This window comes from Meles meles, chromosome 21 (assembly GCF_922984935.1).
Source record: "Meles meles chromosome 21, mMelMel3.1 paternal haplotype, whole genome shotgun sequence".
NCBI classification, from domain to species: Eukaryota; Metazoa; Chordata; class Mammalia; order Carnivora; family Mustelidae; genus Meles; species Meles meles.
The window spans coordinates 43,631,406-43,644,812 of record NC_060086.1 but is presented as its reverse complement, the minus strand read 5'-3'; the positions used below and the strand labels follow the sequence as shown (position 1 = coordinate 43,644,812).

At 66.8% G+C, this 13,407-nt stretch overlaps 3 protein-coding genes and 1 non-coding gene across 7 annotated transcripts; 2 read left to right on the top strand and 2 right to left on the bottom strand.

Annotated features, from left to right (window-relative positions):
* Positions 1-90: 90 nt before the first annotated feature.
* METTL26 (methyltransferase like 26) lies at positions 91-1,817 on the bottom strand. Of its 2 annotated transcripts, XM_045993633.1 has the most exons (6): positions 1,534-1,813; positions 1,253-1,415; positions 1,007-1,066; positions 573-640; positions 392-470; positions 91-315 (listed from the first exon to the last, which is right to left on the bottom strand). In XM_045993633.1, exons 1-6 carry the CDS (start codon positions 1,728-1,730, stop codon positions 268-270), a joined length of 615 nt encoding a protein of 204 aa, XP_045849589.1. In that variant the 5' UTR covers positions 1,731-1,813; the 3' UTR covers positions 91-267. The 2 variants fall into 2 exon arrangements, with proteins under 2 accessions (XP_045849589.1, XP_045849590.1); XM_045993634.1 differs by lacking the exon at positions 1,253-1,415 and having other exon boundaries at positions 573-662; positions 1,534-1,817.
* A 377-nt stretch (positions 1,818-2,194) lies between these two features.
* On the bottom strand, positions 2,195-2,265 carry TRNAG-CCC. Its single transcript has one exon. It is a non-coding gene; the product is annotated as a tRNA-Gly (tRNA).
* Positions 2,266-2,365: 100 nt separating this feature from the next.
* LOC123934016 (translation initiation factor IF-2-like) lies at positions 2,366-3,819 on the top strand. The gene is made up of 2 exons (XM_045993871.1): positions 2,366-2,592; positions 2,635-3,819. Exons 1-2 carry the CDS (start codon positions 2,511-2,513, stop codon positions 3,087-3,089), a joined length of 537 nt encoding a protein of 178 aa, XP_045849827.1. The 5' UTR covers positions 2,366-2,510; the 3' UTR covers positions 3,090-3,819.
* A 4,033-nt stretch (positions 3,820-7,852) lies between these two features.
* Positions 7,853-12,969, top strand: MCRIP2 (MAPK regulated corepressor interacting protein 2). Of its 3 annotated transcripts, none has more exons than XM_045993796.1 (5): positions 7,853-8,013; positions 8,117-8,234; positions 11,890-12,017; positions 12,251-12,352; positions 12,579-12,969. In XM_045993796.1, the coding sequence occupies exons 1-5, from the start codon at positions 7,962-7,964 to the stop codon at positions 12,647-12,649; spliced, it is 471 nt and encodes a 156-aa protein (XP_045849752.1). In that variant the 5' UTR covers positions 7,853-7,961; the 3' UTR covers positions 12,650-12,969. The 3 variants fall into 3 exon arrangements, with proteins under 3 accessions (XP_045849752.1, XP_045849753.1, XP_045849751.1); XM_045993797.1 differs by lacking the exon at positions 8,117-8,234 and adding an exon at positions 10,891-11,026 and having other exon boundaries at positions 7,869-8,013; positions 12,251-12,317; XM_045993795.1 differs by lacking the exon at positions 8,117-8,234 and adding an exon at positions 10,891-11,026 and having other exon boundaries at positions 7,873-8,013.
* Positions 12,970-13,407: the final 438 nt, after the last annotated feature.

The following is a 13,407-nucleotide window of genomic DNA, read 5'->3' as shown; positions in this document are numbered from 1 at the left end:
CCCTTCTGTCACTAGGGCAGACCCCTTGAAGACACAGCCTGCCCCCTGAGCGCCACCAGGAGTGATGGGTGGCATGGGAGACCCCAGCAGTGAGCAGCAGAAAACACTTTATTCCCAGGTTCTAAGCAGCCCTGTGGCCATCAGCCAAGAGGCCCCGGAGTGGGCCAGGCCAGTCCTCATGGCCCAGCCCAGGGAGGCAGGGGCTGGCATCTGGGTTTGGTCCAGAAGGGGTCTCGGTGGAGACACAGACATGCGAGAGCAGAAGAGTTACTCTTTCCGGAATATCAGGCACTTGTTGTTGGCCGGCATGTCCACCTAGGGGAGAGGGGTTGGCTGGAGCGTGACCTGGTCCCCAGGGAAGTCCCCTGTGTCCCCAGCCCTTCCCACGTACCATCCTCTCCAGCAGCAGGCCACTGGCTTGGCCCAGGTCCTCTAGGAGGGCTGTGTCCCGCAGCCCCCACTCAGGGTTCCTGCAGTGAGGCAGAGGGGGACAAGAAGGTGGAGTTGTGGCTGGGGTGGTCGCCCAGCCGCCCCTCCCCCCAGCCAGCCGCCCTCCCCCAGCCAGCTCTGACCTGCATCTAAGAGTTAGATCAAAATCCACGTTACTCTGCGGAGTGATCTTCCCATTGATGGCATACGGCTGCGGAGAGGGGGACACGGCTCTGCCCGCCACCCACAGACAGGGGTCAGCCATGCCTCCGGCGACGCACAGGCAGTCTTGCACGCTGGCACCCAGAGAATGTAAGGACGCACCCCTCCCTGCCCCCAAGATGGGGGACAGCTGAGAACCAGCTGGTGAGCGGGGGGTTGCAGGGAGACTGGCAGGCGACAGGGAGCGTGCTCAAGAAGGAAGACTCTGGGTGCCGCTTAACGACGGCGGGTAGTCAGCGGACAAGGCAACTAAAAATACGGCCGAGAGAAGGGAGTGCGGAAAGTAGGACACAGCCGGCCCTGGCGGGGAACAGGACCGCGCTGCCAGGGGAGGCCGGGCCACGGGAGCACTCACCCCATAGGTGATGAGCAGCGCCTTGGGTTTGAGCAGATGTCCGGCTGCTCGGAAGAGCCCCTGGGGAGGGAGGACGCGGGGTCAGTGAGCGGCTTGCCCCCGCGGCTAGAGGCCCCAGGGCCCCCGCCGGGCTGTGGGGCAGGCGCGCCGCCCCGCACCGCCCCGCACCGAGGGGGGCCCGCGCCGCCCCGCACCAAGAGGCGGTCCCGCGGCGCCGGTGGGCGGCTCGCCCGCGCGCGCACAGACCTCGGTGCAGCTCAAGGGGCTGATGTGGATCATGTTGATGCACAGCAGCAGGTCCAGCGACTGCGGCAGGATCCCGCCCCAGTGCTCCCAGTCCCAGGTCACGTCCAGGTACAGCGGAGCCTTCACGTTCGACAGCCCCTGCGCCTGCGTGGTGGCCGAGATGCTGCAGGAGGGCAGCGCACGGTCGCGGGGAGCCGGGCAGCGGGACGGGCCCCGCTCCGCCGGCCCCCGCTCCGGCCCCTCGGCGGCCGGGGTCCCGCCTTCCCCGCGCCCCGCCGCACCTGTCCAGGCAGCGCTGGTCCACGTCGGACGGCTGCCACTCGGCGTGGGGGAAGGCCCGCGCGAAGTGCGCCGTGTGCTGGCCCGAGCCCGAGGCCACCTCGAGCACGCGGACGCCGCGCTGGGCCGGGTCCATGTACTGCCGCAGCACGCGCAGGATGGGCTCCTTGTTGCGCTCGGCCGCCGCCGCCACCAGCATCGCAGCAGCTCCGCCGGCCGCCGGGAGCCGCAGTCCGCAGCCGCCAGACCCACCGGGAGCCGTAGCCCGGCGCCGCGGGGCCCGCCGGGAACGGTAGTCCGGCGCCGCGCGGCCCGCCGGGAGCGGTAGTCCGGCGCCGCGCGGCCCGCCGGGAGCGGTAGTCCGACGCCGCGAGACCGGCGGGGAGTTTAAAGGGCCCGCAGCTGCGGGAGGCGCACCGGGAGCGGCAAATGCGCGGGGGCACCGGTCGCTCGAGTTGGGGTCGCCGGCTTACGGGTGAGCGACCGCCCAGTACCCGGGGGCCCAAGGCCGCTCCGGCATTTTCCTAGCGCTTGTCACTCTCGCGTTCCCTGACACTGCCTGGTCCGGGTTGCTCCGGAGCGGGTGTTCCCTCGTTTCCGGTGTTCTTTCCTGTCGGAAGCACGGTCGTTAGCGAGGGGGGAAAGAAAACGAAAACGAGGCTTTGCGCCGCCCGGGAATCGAACCCGGGTCGCAAGAATGGGAATCTTGCATGATACCACTACACCAGCGGCGCTGTTGGTGCATGGGGTGCCCGCGAGACTTAAGAGATTGTGACGCAGCGTCCGCGCGCAGGACAGAACGGCGCACGCGCGGGAGAGCGGCGGGTCCCGGCGCCTCCCAGCCGGCGGGCGCGTTGAGGTGCGAGTGCCGGGAGCGCGGGTCCGCGCGAAGGGGGCGGGGGAGGCTCCGGTGTCGCTTCGTTCTCCCCCCAGCGCGAGAGCGAACGGAGCGGGACTAAGGGACGCGGCGGGGGCCGCGATGGGCGCCCGCCCCGGGGGCGCGGACGCCGTGAGGGGGCGGGGGACCCGCGACTCCCGCCGGAGCCTCCCCTGCGCGGTCCGGGCGCGCTTCCCCGGCTGCCTCCCCGGGCCGCGTCCGCATTGGGCCCGCTTCCCTCCGTGGCCGCGCGGGTGTGCACCGACGTCCCTCGGCCGGGGCTCGGGAGGTGACCCCGACCCCGGCGTTAGCCTGCGGCTGTCGTGGAGGGGCCGGGCTGTGGGTCGGTCCGGCGGGGAGCGCGGGCTCGCCGCCCGGGGTGGGGAGCGGGGTCGCGCCGTCGGGGCTGGACAGGCCCCCGGGGCGGGGGTCACTCGGGCCGCAGCCCCAGGGCATCCTGCTCGCGACCACCTTCCTTCCCTCGGCGACCCAGCTCCCAGCCCAGGGCCTCCGCCGCCCGGTTCGTCGGCTGCGCCGGGCGTCCCGTCCCGTTCCGTGGCGGGGCCGAGAGGGGCAGCCGCGGGGGCCCGACCAGTCCCCCTGGTCCGCCTCGCCCGGCTTCACACCAGCCAGGGGGCTCGAGCAGCTGGGGGGCTGGTGGCCGAGGGCCCCGACGTGTGAGTAGAAGGCTGAGACCGAGCCCATGACCCACGACCCACGAGCCCATCCGCCCCGAGCCCCGCTAAGAACCCGAAATGAAGGGGTGCGGGAGCCTCCGGGCACATGGGGTGCCGGCAGGGGACAGGGGATGCTGGCAGGGGACGGGCGGCCCCGGGAGGGGCAGGGCCTGGAAGCTCCGAGCTCCTTCCACACCCCGCCCTGCGGGTGTCTTCCTTGGCTGTTGTCCTGTCCTTGACGATGAACCAGGAACCGGGCGTAAGGTGTCTCCCTGAGTTCTGTGAGCCATTCTAGCAAATTATGGCCGGACAAGGGGGTCTGGAACCCTGACTTACAGCTGGTGACAGCCTGGACATGGGGGCGGTCTCGTGGGACCTGGCCGCTGCCTGGGGAGGGGGTCCGCACTCAGGCCCAGCAGCTGGCGCCAGAACTGAGTTAAACTGTAGGACACCTCGGCAGCAAGTGTTGCATTTTCCTTTACACCAGGTGTTCTGTAAGAACCAGACTGGCCAGTCTCCTTCCTCCCGGTCGGACGGCCCAGCTTCAGAAGCTGCCCAGCCGTGTCTTCCCTTGAACAGCACGTGACCTTAGTTGCTATCTGCCCGCTGGCGTAGGAAAGACGTTAGGGTTCGAAGCCAACAGCCAAGGAAGAATCCCCAAGACATCTTTGGTGCAAAACTGTTTTATTAAAGCACAACAGAGGGGACCCGTGGGCAGAAAGAGCCGCACCGGGGTCATATGAGTGGTCCATTATATACTCTTTTTTTTAAAGCTTTATTTGGCAGACGGAGAGAGAACACAAGTCGGGAAGAGCAGGCAGAAGGAGGGAGAAGCAGGCCTGCCGGGCAGGCCCGATGCAGGGCTCAATCCCAGGACCCCAGGGTCATGAGCTGAGCTGGAGGCAGAGGCTTAACCCACTGAGCCTCCTATGACATACTTTCATGTTGGAAGGGGGTTACGGAGAGCATCAGTCCCTAGGAATCTGGAAGCAAGCTTTCCAGGGCCTGGAGGGGGCTAGCTCTTGTCAGGAAAGGTCATTTATTACCGTCTAATAAAACCGGAGTCATGAGGCTCTTCAGGTGTGTGTCGCAGTGGGCCACGTGCTTGGGGATGACTCCAACATGTATCTCAGGGGTAGGGGTAAAGGGAGTTTCTATCCAAGTACTAACCAGGCCCGACCCCGCTTAGCTTCCGAGATCAGACGAGATGAGAGGGTTTCAGGGTGGTACGGCCCAGACTAAAGGGAGCTTCCAAAGGGATTTTTATATGTTAAAGTAGACTTACAGGATCCTGGCAGTGGGGAGGGCGGTTCAGCCAGGACTGCCTTTTGTCCTTAGCAAAGTCAACAGCGCGGCGGTTGAAGCCCTAGAGGAAGGTCACTGCCTGCTTCCAGGACCTGTGGCTGGGCTGCGGGTAGTTAAGGAAAATGTTTCTTTTCTCTGCTGCCTTTGCACCTGCCACCTGTGTCCCCCGGGAGGGACGCTGTGTGAGACACCCCCTTGCACTCCGTGGCTTATGCCGCAGTGTGTGTGAGTGTGCGCACACACGTGTGAATGCCCGTGTATACACATTTGAACACATTTTCTGGAAAGTCGTGGTTGTGTGTCAGACTCCGGGAGAGTCCCGGACCCGCAGTGAATGCTGAACAGCGGAGCCCTGGACATGTCTGTCCCCGTCCATGGCCTATGCCTGGTGGGGAACCTCCTAGGATTTTGTCTCCCGAGGCGGATCCAGCTCCTGGGCAGCCCTCTAGAGCCTGCCACCCGCCGCGTGCCAGCAAGGCCAGCACGGGCCACCCTTGGCCGTGAGCGTCTACGTGGACGATGCACTCTCCACTGCGGAGGAAGCCACACGCAGACAGACGGGAGGCCTGGTCGGGACGCAGCCTTCCTCCAAGCGCTTCGCCAGGCCCCGGGCACGTCCCTGCCCATCCCCTCGGACACCACCACTTGCCCTGATACACGGGCTTCCTAGAGCAGCTGTAACAAATGACCCCCAACTCCGAGACTTCAAACAACAGACGTTTATCCTCCCGTCCTTCTGGAGGCCGGAAGTCCGAGATAAAGACGGTCTGGCCCCTCCAGAGGCCCTCCGGGAAGGTGGCTTCTCACCGTTTGCAGCTGCCGGGGGCTGCGGCCGCCCTCCCTCCACGTTCACCTAATCCCTCCCCGGGTCGCACGCGGCTCTCCTTCCTCCCACAGACACACGCGGCCGGATTCAGGGCCCGTCCCAATCCAGGACAGCCTGATCTCGAAACCTGGCCGGACTTCTATCTGCAGAGACCTTTATTCCAAATAAGGTCACATTCTGAGGTTCCCAGGAGACGCAGCTTGGGGGGACACCACTCAAGCCCCTGCACTTAGGTCTGGGAATGGCCAAGCCATCCCCGACACCGGGCAGTGGACACAGGAGCGCCCGCAGCGCCTTTCCGGGGGGTCTGCTGGGCGGCCTCGCGCAGGCAGAAGCCCATCGTGCGCTCTGTGTTGGAGAGGGCAGAGGTTTCCGATGGAGAAAATTTCTGGGGATGACTGAAAACCTTCTTTCAGATAAAGTTTTAGTATTGTATTCAGAATCTTTGAGAGAAAACTACTGTTTGCTTTTCTTACCACGAGTGGGGTCTGTGAGGTGAAAGCCTTGTCTTACCCTGATAGCCACTTTTATCTGCGAGTGGGTGAGGCCCCTTCGTCCCGCACCACGGGCTTGGGGACAGGTTCCCAACCTCCCCAACCACAGGGAAGGTGACCGCCCCTCCCTGCAGAGGCCTCCCAGCCAACCTGCCTTCCAGGCAAGGTCGGTGAGGCTGGGGCCGGAAGTCTGAGCTCCCCGCGTCCCCAGGTCCCACCCCCCCACACACACTGCGTGCCCCGGAGCAGTGAGGCTGGCAAGGCCCCTCTGGGGGAGACCAGCCCCCCAACAGGTGCAGAGAGCTTCACTGCCTGCCCCCCAGCACCTGGCCTTCCTCCTCCTCCATCTACCCTGGGGGCTGGGCTCCCCCTCACCCCTGCCCCCCGCCCTGCTGCCCCTGCACTTTCTCCCGTCTCAGCTGTCAGGATCATTTCTGCTCAGCCCTTCTCCCCAGAGCTTTGAGGTTTCTGGACCCAACCTTTGACCTCAAACAAGGCCTGTGGGCAGGGCTTGCTGGTCAGGCCCTCCAGGCCTTGGTTTGCAGGTGGCTTAAGCGAATGCGCCGCCCATCAGGAGGAGGGGACCTTGTCGGTGCAGGCCTGAGGAGTGTGCCCGAGGGAGGGACTTGCAGCGTCTGGGTCCACTTGGGGCCCATGCTCCCCCAATCGGGCCTTGCTTCCTCTGTCCTCCCCCCTCACCGTGTGCTGTCTCCCCAGCTTGTGAGTGAGCAGCGAGGTCAAGGCCGGGCAAGCCAGCACCAATGGTGTGCGAGACCATGCTGGCCTTGACTCTGCTGGGGGGGGGGGGGGCAAGGGACAGACACTGCAGGGGTGCACGGCGGGGGCAGGGCAGGGGCCCACTTGGGAGGGACCCTGTCTCCTCCGAGGATCACAGGCCTGGCCTGGCTCGGCCCAGCCCAGCCTGCAGAGGAGGGAGGAGAAAGCTGGGGAGGGGGGCCCCAGGGACCTAAGCTTCCCTAGGAGCACCTGAGCAGGCCTGGCTCCCTCCGGCAGTCACACAGCTGGGAAGGGACACTGCACAGAGCAGGTGGGGAGGGAGTTCCTCCTGCTGTCACGCCCCAACAGGTGCTGCCCCCCCCAACATTGTGCCCTCTGCCCGGGTGGAGAGGCTTCAGGTCTGCTCCCAAAGTGAGGTGTGGGGGACGCTTGAGGAAATCTCGTGGCGCTGCTAAGTCCTACTGGCCCGTGGGGCGGCAGCTCCCTAACAAGGCCCCAGCGCCTGCAGGACTGGGCATCCTCAAATATTTGTGGAGCAGCGCGTGAGCCCCGTCGGCCTCGGCCTCGGGCAGATTCCAAGACCACTCTGCAGGGTGATTTCTCGCTGGGGGCGGATGCTAAGGGTTGAGCTCAGCCACAGGGAGGACAGGGGAGCCTCAGGTGGAGCCCTCCAGGTGGTGAGGCCCCCAGCCCCGCAGCGGGCAGCTGGGAGGAAGGGGCACTTCTGTGGAATTCTCAGGAAGGAACCCTGGGGGTCATTCCCGGCAGGCCGCCCAGGTCATGCGGGTGGGGGAGGGAACTGCGCCCCTCCAATGGGGATGAAACAGGCAAACCGGGCGTCCTCACAGGCCCACCTTCTCTCTCGGCAAGATCCCAGCCCCACGCGGCTCCTAGACGGAATGGGGCCTCCCGTCCCTGGAGCTGGGGGTGCACCTTGGCAAGGGAGGCTCGTCAGGGACCAGAGTGCACCCCCTATTCCTGTCCCGCGGGTGGAAGGGAGATTCCCAGGGAGTCCAGTTTCTGCCCAAACCCACTTCTGGTCTCTGGGTCCTCCGTCCCAAGACCCTGGCCAAGAATGACCCCTCACGCTGGCCCGGGCCCACCCAGGCCCCTTGGCGGGAGCTCCCCACCGAGTGGGCACAGCCTTGCTTCCAGGGTCCGCACGGAGCGCCCCCGCACCGCCCCCGCGGCTCACCTGGCCGTCCGGCGGTGGAAGACCGTGCTGGGCCGCAGGACGCATCCTCTGCCTTGGCCTTGGGCCGTGTGGGGTGGGACGCGGGGGCGGCCAGCCTCGCCCGGGCCGGAGCGCCGCCTCCGCCGCGGGCCCCGAGGCCGGCCGGGACGCGCGGGCCCTTTAAGGGCCGGGGGCGTGTAGCGGCCCGCCCCCTCCCCGCCGCGCCCGGCCGTCCGTTAAAGGGGCCGCGCCCCGGGCCCCCGCCGAGTGCGAGCCCCGGCGGAGGGCAGGGCAGGGCGTGCGTCCCGGGGAGCGCGCGGCGGCCGGGCCCTCCGCACCATGTACACCATCACCAAGGGGCCCAGCAAGCTGGTCGCGCAGCGCCGCACAGGTGCGCGGGGCGCGGGGCGCGGGCGCGGGCGGGCAGGCCCGGGGGAGGGTCGGCGCAGGGACGGCCCGGGCGCGGCGGCGGCTGACGCGCCCGGTGCCCGCAGGGCCCCCGCAGCAGCAGGTGGACAGCCGGCTCGGCGAGCTCCTGAAATGCCGGCAGCCCGCGCCGCCGACCCCAGCGCCCCCGCGGGCGCAGCCGCCGGGACCCTGGCCCCTGTCGAGGTGAGACGCGCGGGCCCCGCCGGCGGCCGCGGGACCGGGAGCTTGACCTTGGGGAAGGTTCACGGCGACCCCGCCGCGTGCTCGGGGCGGGCGCGGGGCGGGGCGTGTGACCCCGCCCGCGCGGGCGGCTCCGGCCTCCGCGCCTCCGCCCTGGGCGCCTCGGCCTCTCCGCCTCCCCGGGCACCTGGCGGGTCGGAGGGGCCCGGCCGGACGCGCAGGAGCCCCTCGCCCTCTCTGGCCCCGTGGGACCCTGGCGGAGCCCGAGTGGGGAGGAAGCGGACCAGCTCCGGGATCGCAGGAGCTCCACGCGGCTGACTCAGATGCCCCGGGCGACCTTGGGCGGCGAGTCCAAGGTTTGAGGCCAGCTGCCCAGGAAGGCGGGAGCAAAATAACCCCGGGTGCGGGCCCTCGAGGCCTCCTGGCTCCGGCCGGGCGGGAGGCTGCCAGCCCCGTCCTTGCAGAGCGGGCTGGGGGAGAAAGTGCACGTGGTTCCCTCTGGCCCTACCAGGCCCCTGCTCCCCGTTGCCTTTCACCCCAGACACCCTGGCTGGGGACTGGAGGCCTCCCACAGATGCTCAGGCCTAGCCCCAACCCGCAGTTCCTGCCTTTCCTGACCAGCTCTTCCGCCATGCCCACCGCCTGCCCCACAGGAATCCCCGTCCTGGCCAGTTTGGCCTCCACATGACCTTGACCAGGAGGTCAGATCCCCCCATGCCCCAGAGCTTTTCCCTTTTTTGTGTCAGCTCTGGACCTTGGGTTTCATTTATTCCGTGCATTTTCTGGACCCAGGGCTTTCTTCAAGCCCACAAAGTCCTGAGGCTTCCTGGGCTAGGCGGTGGGTAAGCACCGCAGAGAAACAGGGTGGCTGACTCAGGGCCCCCCCCAGGCAGCTGTGAGGGCGCAGGTGATGGGGGCCTGGCAGCAGGGGCCAACCTGTGGGGGTGTTTCTGGGCTGAGGCCCTTCCTGCGGGGGCAAGGGGACTTCTGCTGGGGGCACATTGACATTTTGAGGCTGCTTCCTAGTGACGAAAACATTCTGGGCTAACCACCAGTGTGTCCTGGGGAGACCAGTGAGCAAGCAGGGCCTCGGGGGCCAGTTCCTGGGACCCAGGCTGTGTTAGAATATCGCCCTGTGACCTCAGCTTTGGTCCTCACAGCCGCTCCGCTGCCCAGAGGAGTAAACACGGTGTGGTGTGTAGCTGCGACTGGTCACCCAGGCAGAGCACCTGGGGGCAGAGTGGTGCAGGGCACCCGGACCCTCCCACCTGGAGAAGCCCGTCACCTCCCTCTCCACAGTCCCGTGCTCCTGTAGCAGGGTCGGGGAGTGGTGTGGAGGGAGATGGGAAAGACGGCAGAGAGTCCTTTACCATACCCCCAGGCCTCACCTTCGCCCTTAGCTGGCCCTCAGCCAGTTGGGCACATCGCGGCCTGCCGGGTCAGGAGGGTGCTGACGAGCCTGGCCGGAGGGAGTGCAACACTCGGCCTGCCTCAGCCCTGCGTGGCACAGGGTTGGGGGTCCTGCTGCGTGCCCCAGGGTGAGGCTGGCCCCCCACCTCTTCCAGAGCTGCCCCTTCCCAGTCCCCGTGGCCTCGAAATGACCCTGCTGGGAGGCCAGGGCTGCCCATGAGCCCTCCCTGTCCCCTCTCCTGAACCTTCTTAGAGGGCCGCCTCTAAAAGATCTCCACCTGCCTTTCTGTCCGTCCTTCCCGGTTTTTTTCCTCTGCCGTGCCTTTTTATTATCCAGCATCCCTCACCCTGCCCTGCCCACGAAACGGGGGGTGTCCGGGCCACGGCCGCCTCCTCCACGCCTGGGGTGTCTGGCGCGCGGCCGGTGCTCAGAACGGCTGACTTGCTGACTCTGCAGGCTGGGGTCCCGGCCCTCCATGGGGCCGTGCCTCTGAGCAGCTCTCGCTCCCATTGTGAGACAGACAGCAGAGGACAGGGGCGGTGATATCCGTGGGTGGGAATATGATACCGGGGCACCCGGTGACCCCCCAGAAGGCCACTCGAGGAGGTCAGGGAGGTGGCCTGGGTTCCTGAGTCGTGGGCTTGGAGGTCGCCAGCTGTGCGGTTACGTCCTGGAACTAGTGCCCAGCTGCAGGGTGTGAGTTTGGGGGGTCACTTCCCTCTGGAGCCCAGTACCCAGGGCTGGAAGTGGGGTTGGAGAGGACTATGAGGACGCCTGTGTGGGTTGAGTGGGGACACCGGGGCGGCCGGTGAGGCGGCATCCTCGGGAGCAGGCACAGCTCGTCCGCAGGTGCACACGCGCGCCAGCGCCCTTTTCCCTGGAGGGCTCGTGCAGCACCCTTAGGAACCAACTCCCAGCGGGGTGGCGGGGGGTCAGGTGGGTGCCTGCCTACCTGCTCTGTGCTCAGCCCTGGGCGGGCCACCGCTTTGGTCCCCGGGAGGCCACATCCCATGGCTGCAATTTCCTTTCCGGTTTTCCTACTTCGCTGTCCAGCCTCCGCTTTCCTGGAGTCCGCAGGCTCGTGGGGGTGGGGGCGGCAGGCGAGGGGCGTCCAGGTTGAGGACAAACCTTAATAGGTTCTGGTCAGTGCAGCTCAGGCCTGGGAGGAGCCCTGCCCCCGCCACAGTTTCTTCGCTGGCCCGGAGCTGGCGGGACCGGTGCCCCTCAAGACACTCCTCTTTATTTTAGTGCCCCTCTCAGCCAAGGAGGACCCCCGAGCGGCGGTGGGGCACCTGAGCCCAGGAAGGCGAGCAGGCCGGCGGGACCGCGAGTGCCTGGCGGAGCGGCACGTGCAGCCCAGGACTCCCGGCTCCCACCTCCTGCTGTAGGTGCGGCCCCGCTCCCTCCACAGCCCCGTTCTGGGCTTTGTGTGTGCAGGGCTAGGCCAGCTGCCGCTGGCAAGGGCAGCCCATCCCTGCCCTGGGCCCCGCTGATTACCAAGCCGGGCAGGCCCAGTGGCTCCCTGGATACCCCATGCCCATCGGGCTGAGCTCCAGCGCCTGGGTCCGTCTCCCCACCCAGCACCCCCCACCCCCGGGGGCAAGAGTGTTGCCTGTCTGGGACCTGCAGGGCTGGGCCGGGGTTGAAGTCACAACTCGTCCACTCAGTGCTCTCTGGCCAGAACATCACTTGGGGCTCATCCCCACGGATCCTGGGACGGCCAGGAAGAGGGAAGGGCCAAGGTGGGCTGTTTCTTGTTTGGGTCCTTTCTCCCACACGGGGCAGTGGTGAGATGGAGAAGCTTCCGTGGGGGGAGAAGACGGCCAAGAGTTGCTCCTGGCCAGTTGTGGCTGGGTCGGGAGTGATGTGCTTGTTGCTTCGGTCCGAACATGGGTTGCTGGAGACCCGGCCGGGCCTGGGGAGGTGGGAACGCAGGCGGCAGGAGGGGAGCCCGAGAGACCCCTGCGGGAGTGCCCATGTGCCTTGAGCACGGAACCCTGCTGGGGGCTGGGACACTGGACGGGGGCCTTCAGGTGTGACTCGAGCTGCTGGGAGCTTGGGCCTGCAGGAGAGAGGCCTCCTCTGCCCCCGCTGCGGCACAGAGCTACCCCGAAGGTCAAGGAAGTGTCCAGGCTGGGCCTGGCGGGGGGGTGGGGGGGGTGGCCTGTTGCTGCTGCTCCTGGAGCTTTGCCAGGTGTCACCTTGGGGCTTGGGACAGTTGCTGACCGGCTCCTCCCCCCTCCACAGTCCAGGGCCAAGGCTTGTGTTCAATCGGGTGAATGGCCGGCGGCCCGCTGCCACATCTCCATCCCTTGAGGGAACCCAAGAGACCTATACACTGGCCCATGAGGAAAACGTCCGGTTTGTTTCTGAAGGTAGTGTTAGGGCCGGAGGGTGAGGCCTGGGCCCCTGTTCCTCTCCCCACTGTGACCTGATTCAAAGTACCTAGAGGGCCGGGCTCTTCCTAGACTGTCTCCCTGGCTGTCCTGTGACTGTCTGGTGGGCTCCCCATTCCCATTCTTGGCTGGGGTCCAGGGTGGCCACCAAGCCCCGGGTGGGAGACAGGATGCCAGGGGCCCGGCTCAGCCTGACTGCCCTCTCCCCACAGCTTGGCAGCAAGTGGAGCAGCAGCTGGGCAGTGGTCCAGCTGGCGCTAGTGGGCCACGGCCTGTGCAGTACGTGGAGAAGACCCCCAACCCCCGGCTGCAGAGTGAGCCCTCCCCTGCTCTCAGGGGGTCCCCTCCACTCCCTCCCACCCGTCCTGGCCCTGCTGGCTTCTAGCCTTAGGGGACTGGGGGGGCACTTGAACTTGACCTGCTTCTTCCTAGTGCTTGCTGCATTGGGTCTGGGGGAGGGGCTGGTGGTCAGTTCCGGGGGAGAGACACTGACTGATCCGGGAGGCAGCTTCACTGCCCAGCCTTCTGCTCTGCCCACAGACTTCGTGCCCATTGACCTGGACGAGTGGTGGGCACAGCAGTTCCTGGCCAGAATCACGAACTGCTCCTAGCTGCCTTGGAAGGAGTGTGGGTGCAGGGCTCGGCCCCGCCCCGTGGTGGACCACCCCGCCCCCCCACCAGGAGAGGACCGCGGAGCCCTGTTTAGCCACTGCGGCAGGCCCTCCCTCACCCTGCGTCTGGCCGGGAGCCGTCCACACCTGAAGTGCCAGCATTTGGACTTTTGCACCTGGTGACCCCTTGGACCAGCTGTCCTGTGCTGCCAAGGGCCAGGAGCTGAGTCTGTCTGACCTCAGTCCTGCTCACTGTGCCCAGGGACCAGCCCCTGGGGCTGGCAGGGAGGAGCTCCAGGCTAATAAATTTGAGAAACTGCTGTTTTTGAGTGCTCTTTATTTGGTGTGGGGATGGGGTCAGGGTCCTCACATACCCAGTCCAGCCTAACCTTTCCTTGGCCCCTCAGCTGCAGCTCTGCCCAATTCTGGCCCTCCTGTGTCCTGACAGGTGCTGGGGCCCTGGGCCAGCTCCTCCTCCTTGGATGTCGCTGGACCTGACCCACACCACCCGCCTTCTCCCTGCCAGCCAGGGCTTGCGCCCCATCTCATGGTCCACACTTGTCAGCACCTGGCCAGGATAGCGTCCCAGAGGCCCAGGAGTGGGGCCGGACCGCCCGATGCTCAGTCCTGTGTCTTATCCCCCGGGGCCGAGTGGCTCGGGGACACGGCTTTGCCTCTGCGGTGGGTGGCGCGGCCTGCGGACCGGAGTGGCGCACGCCAGGTGTGGGCGCTGGAGGGCTGCCGGCCGTAGGGTGTGA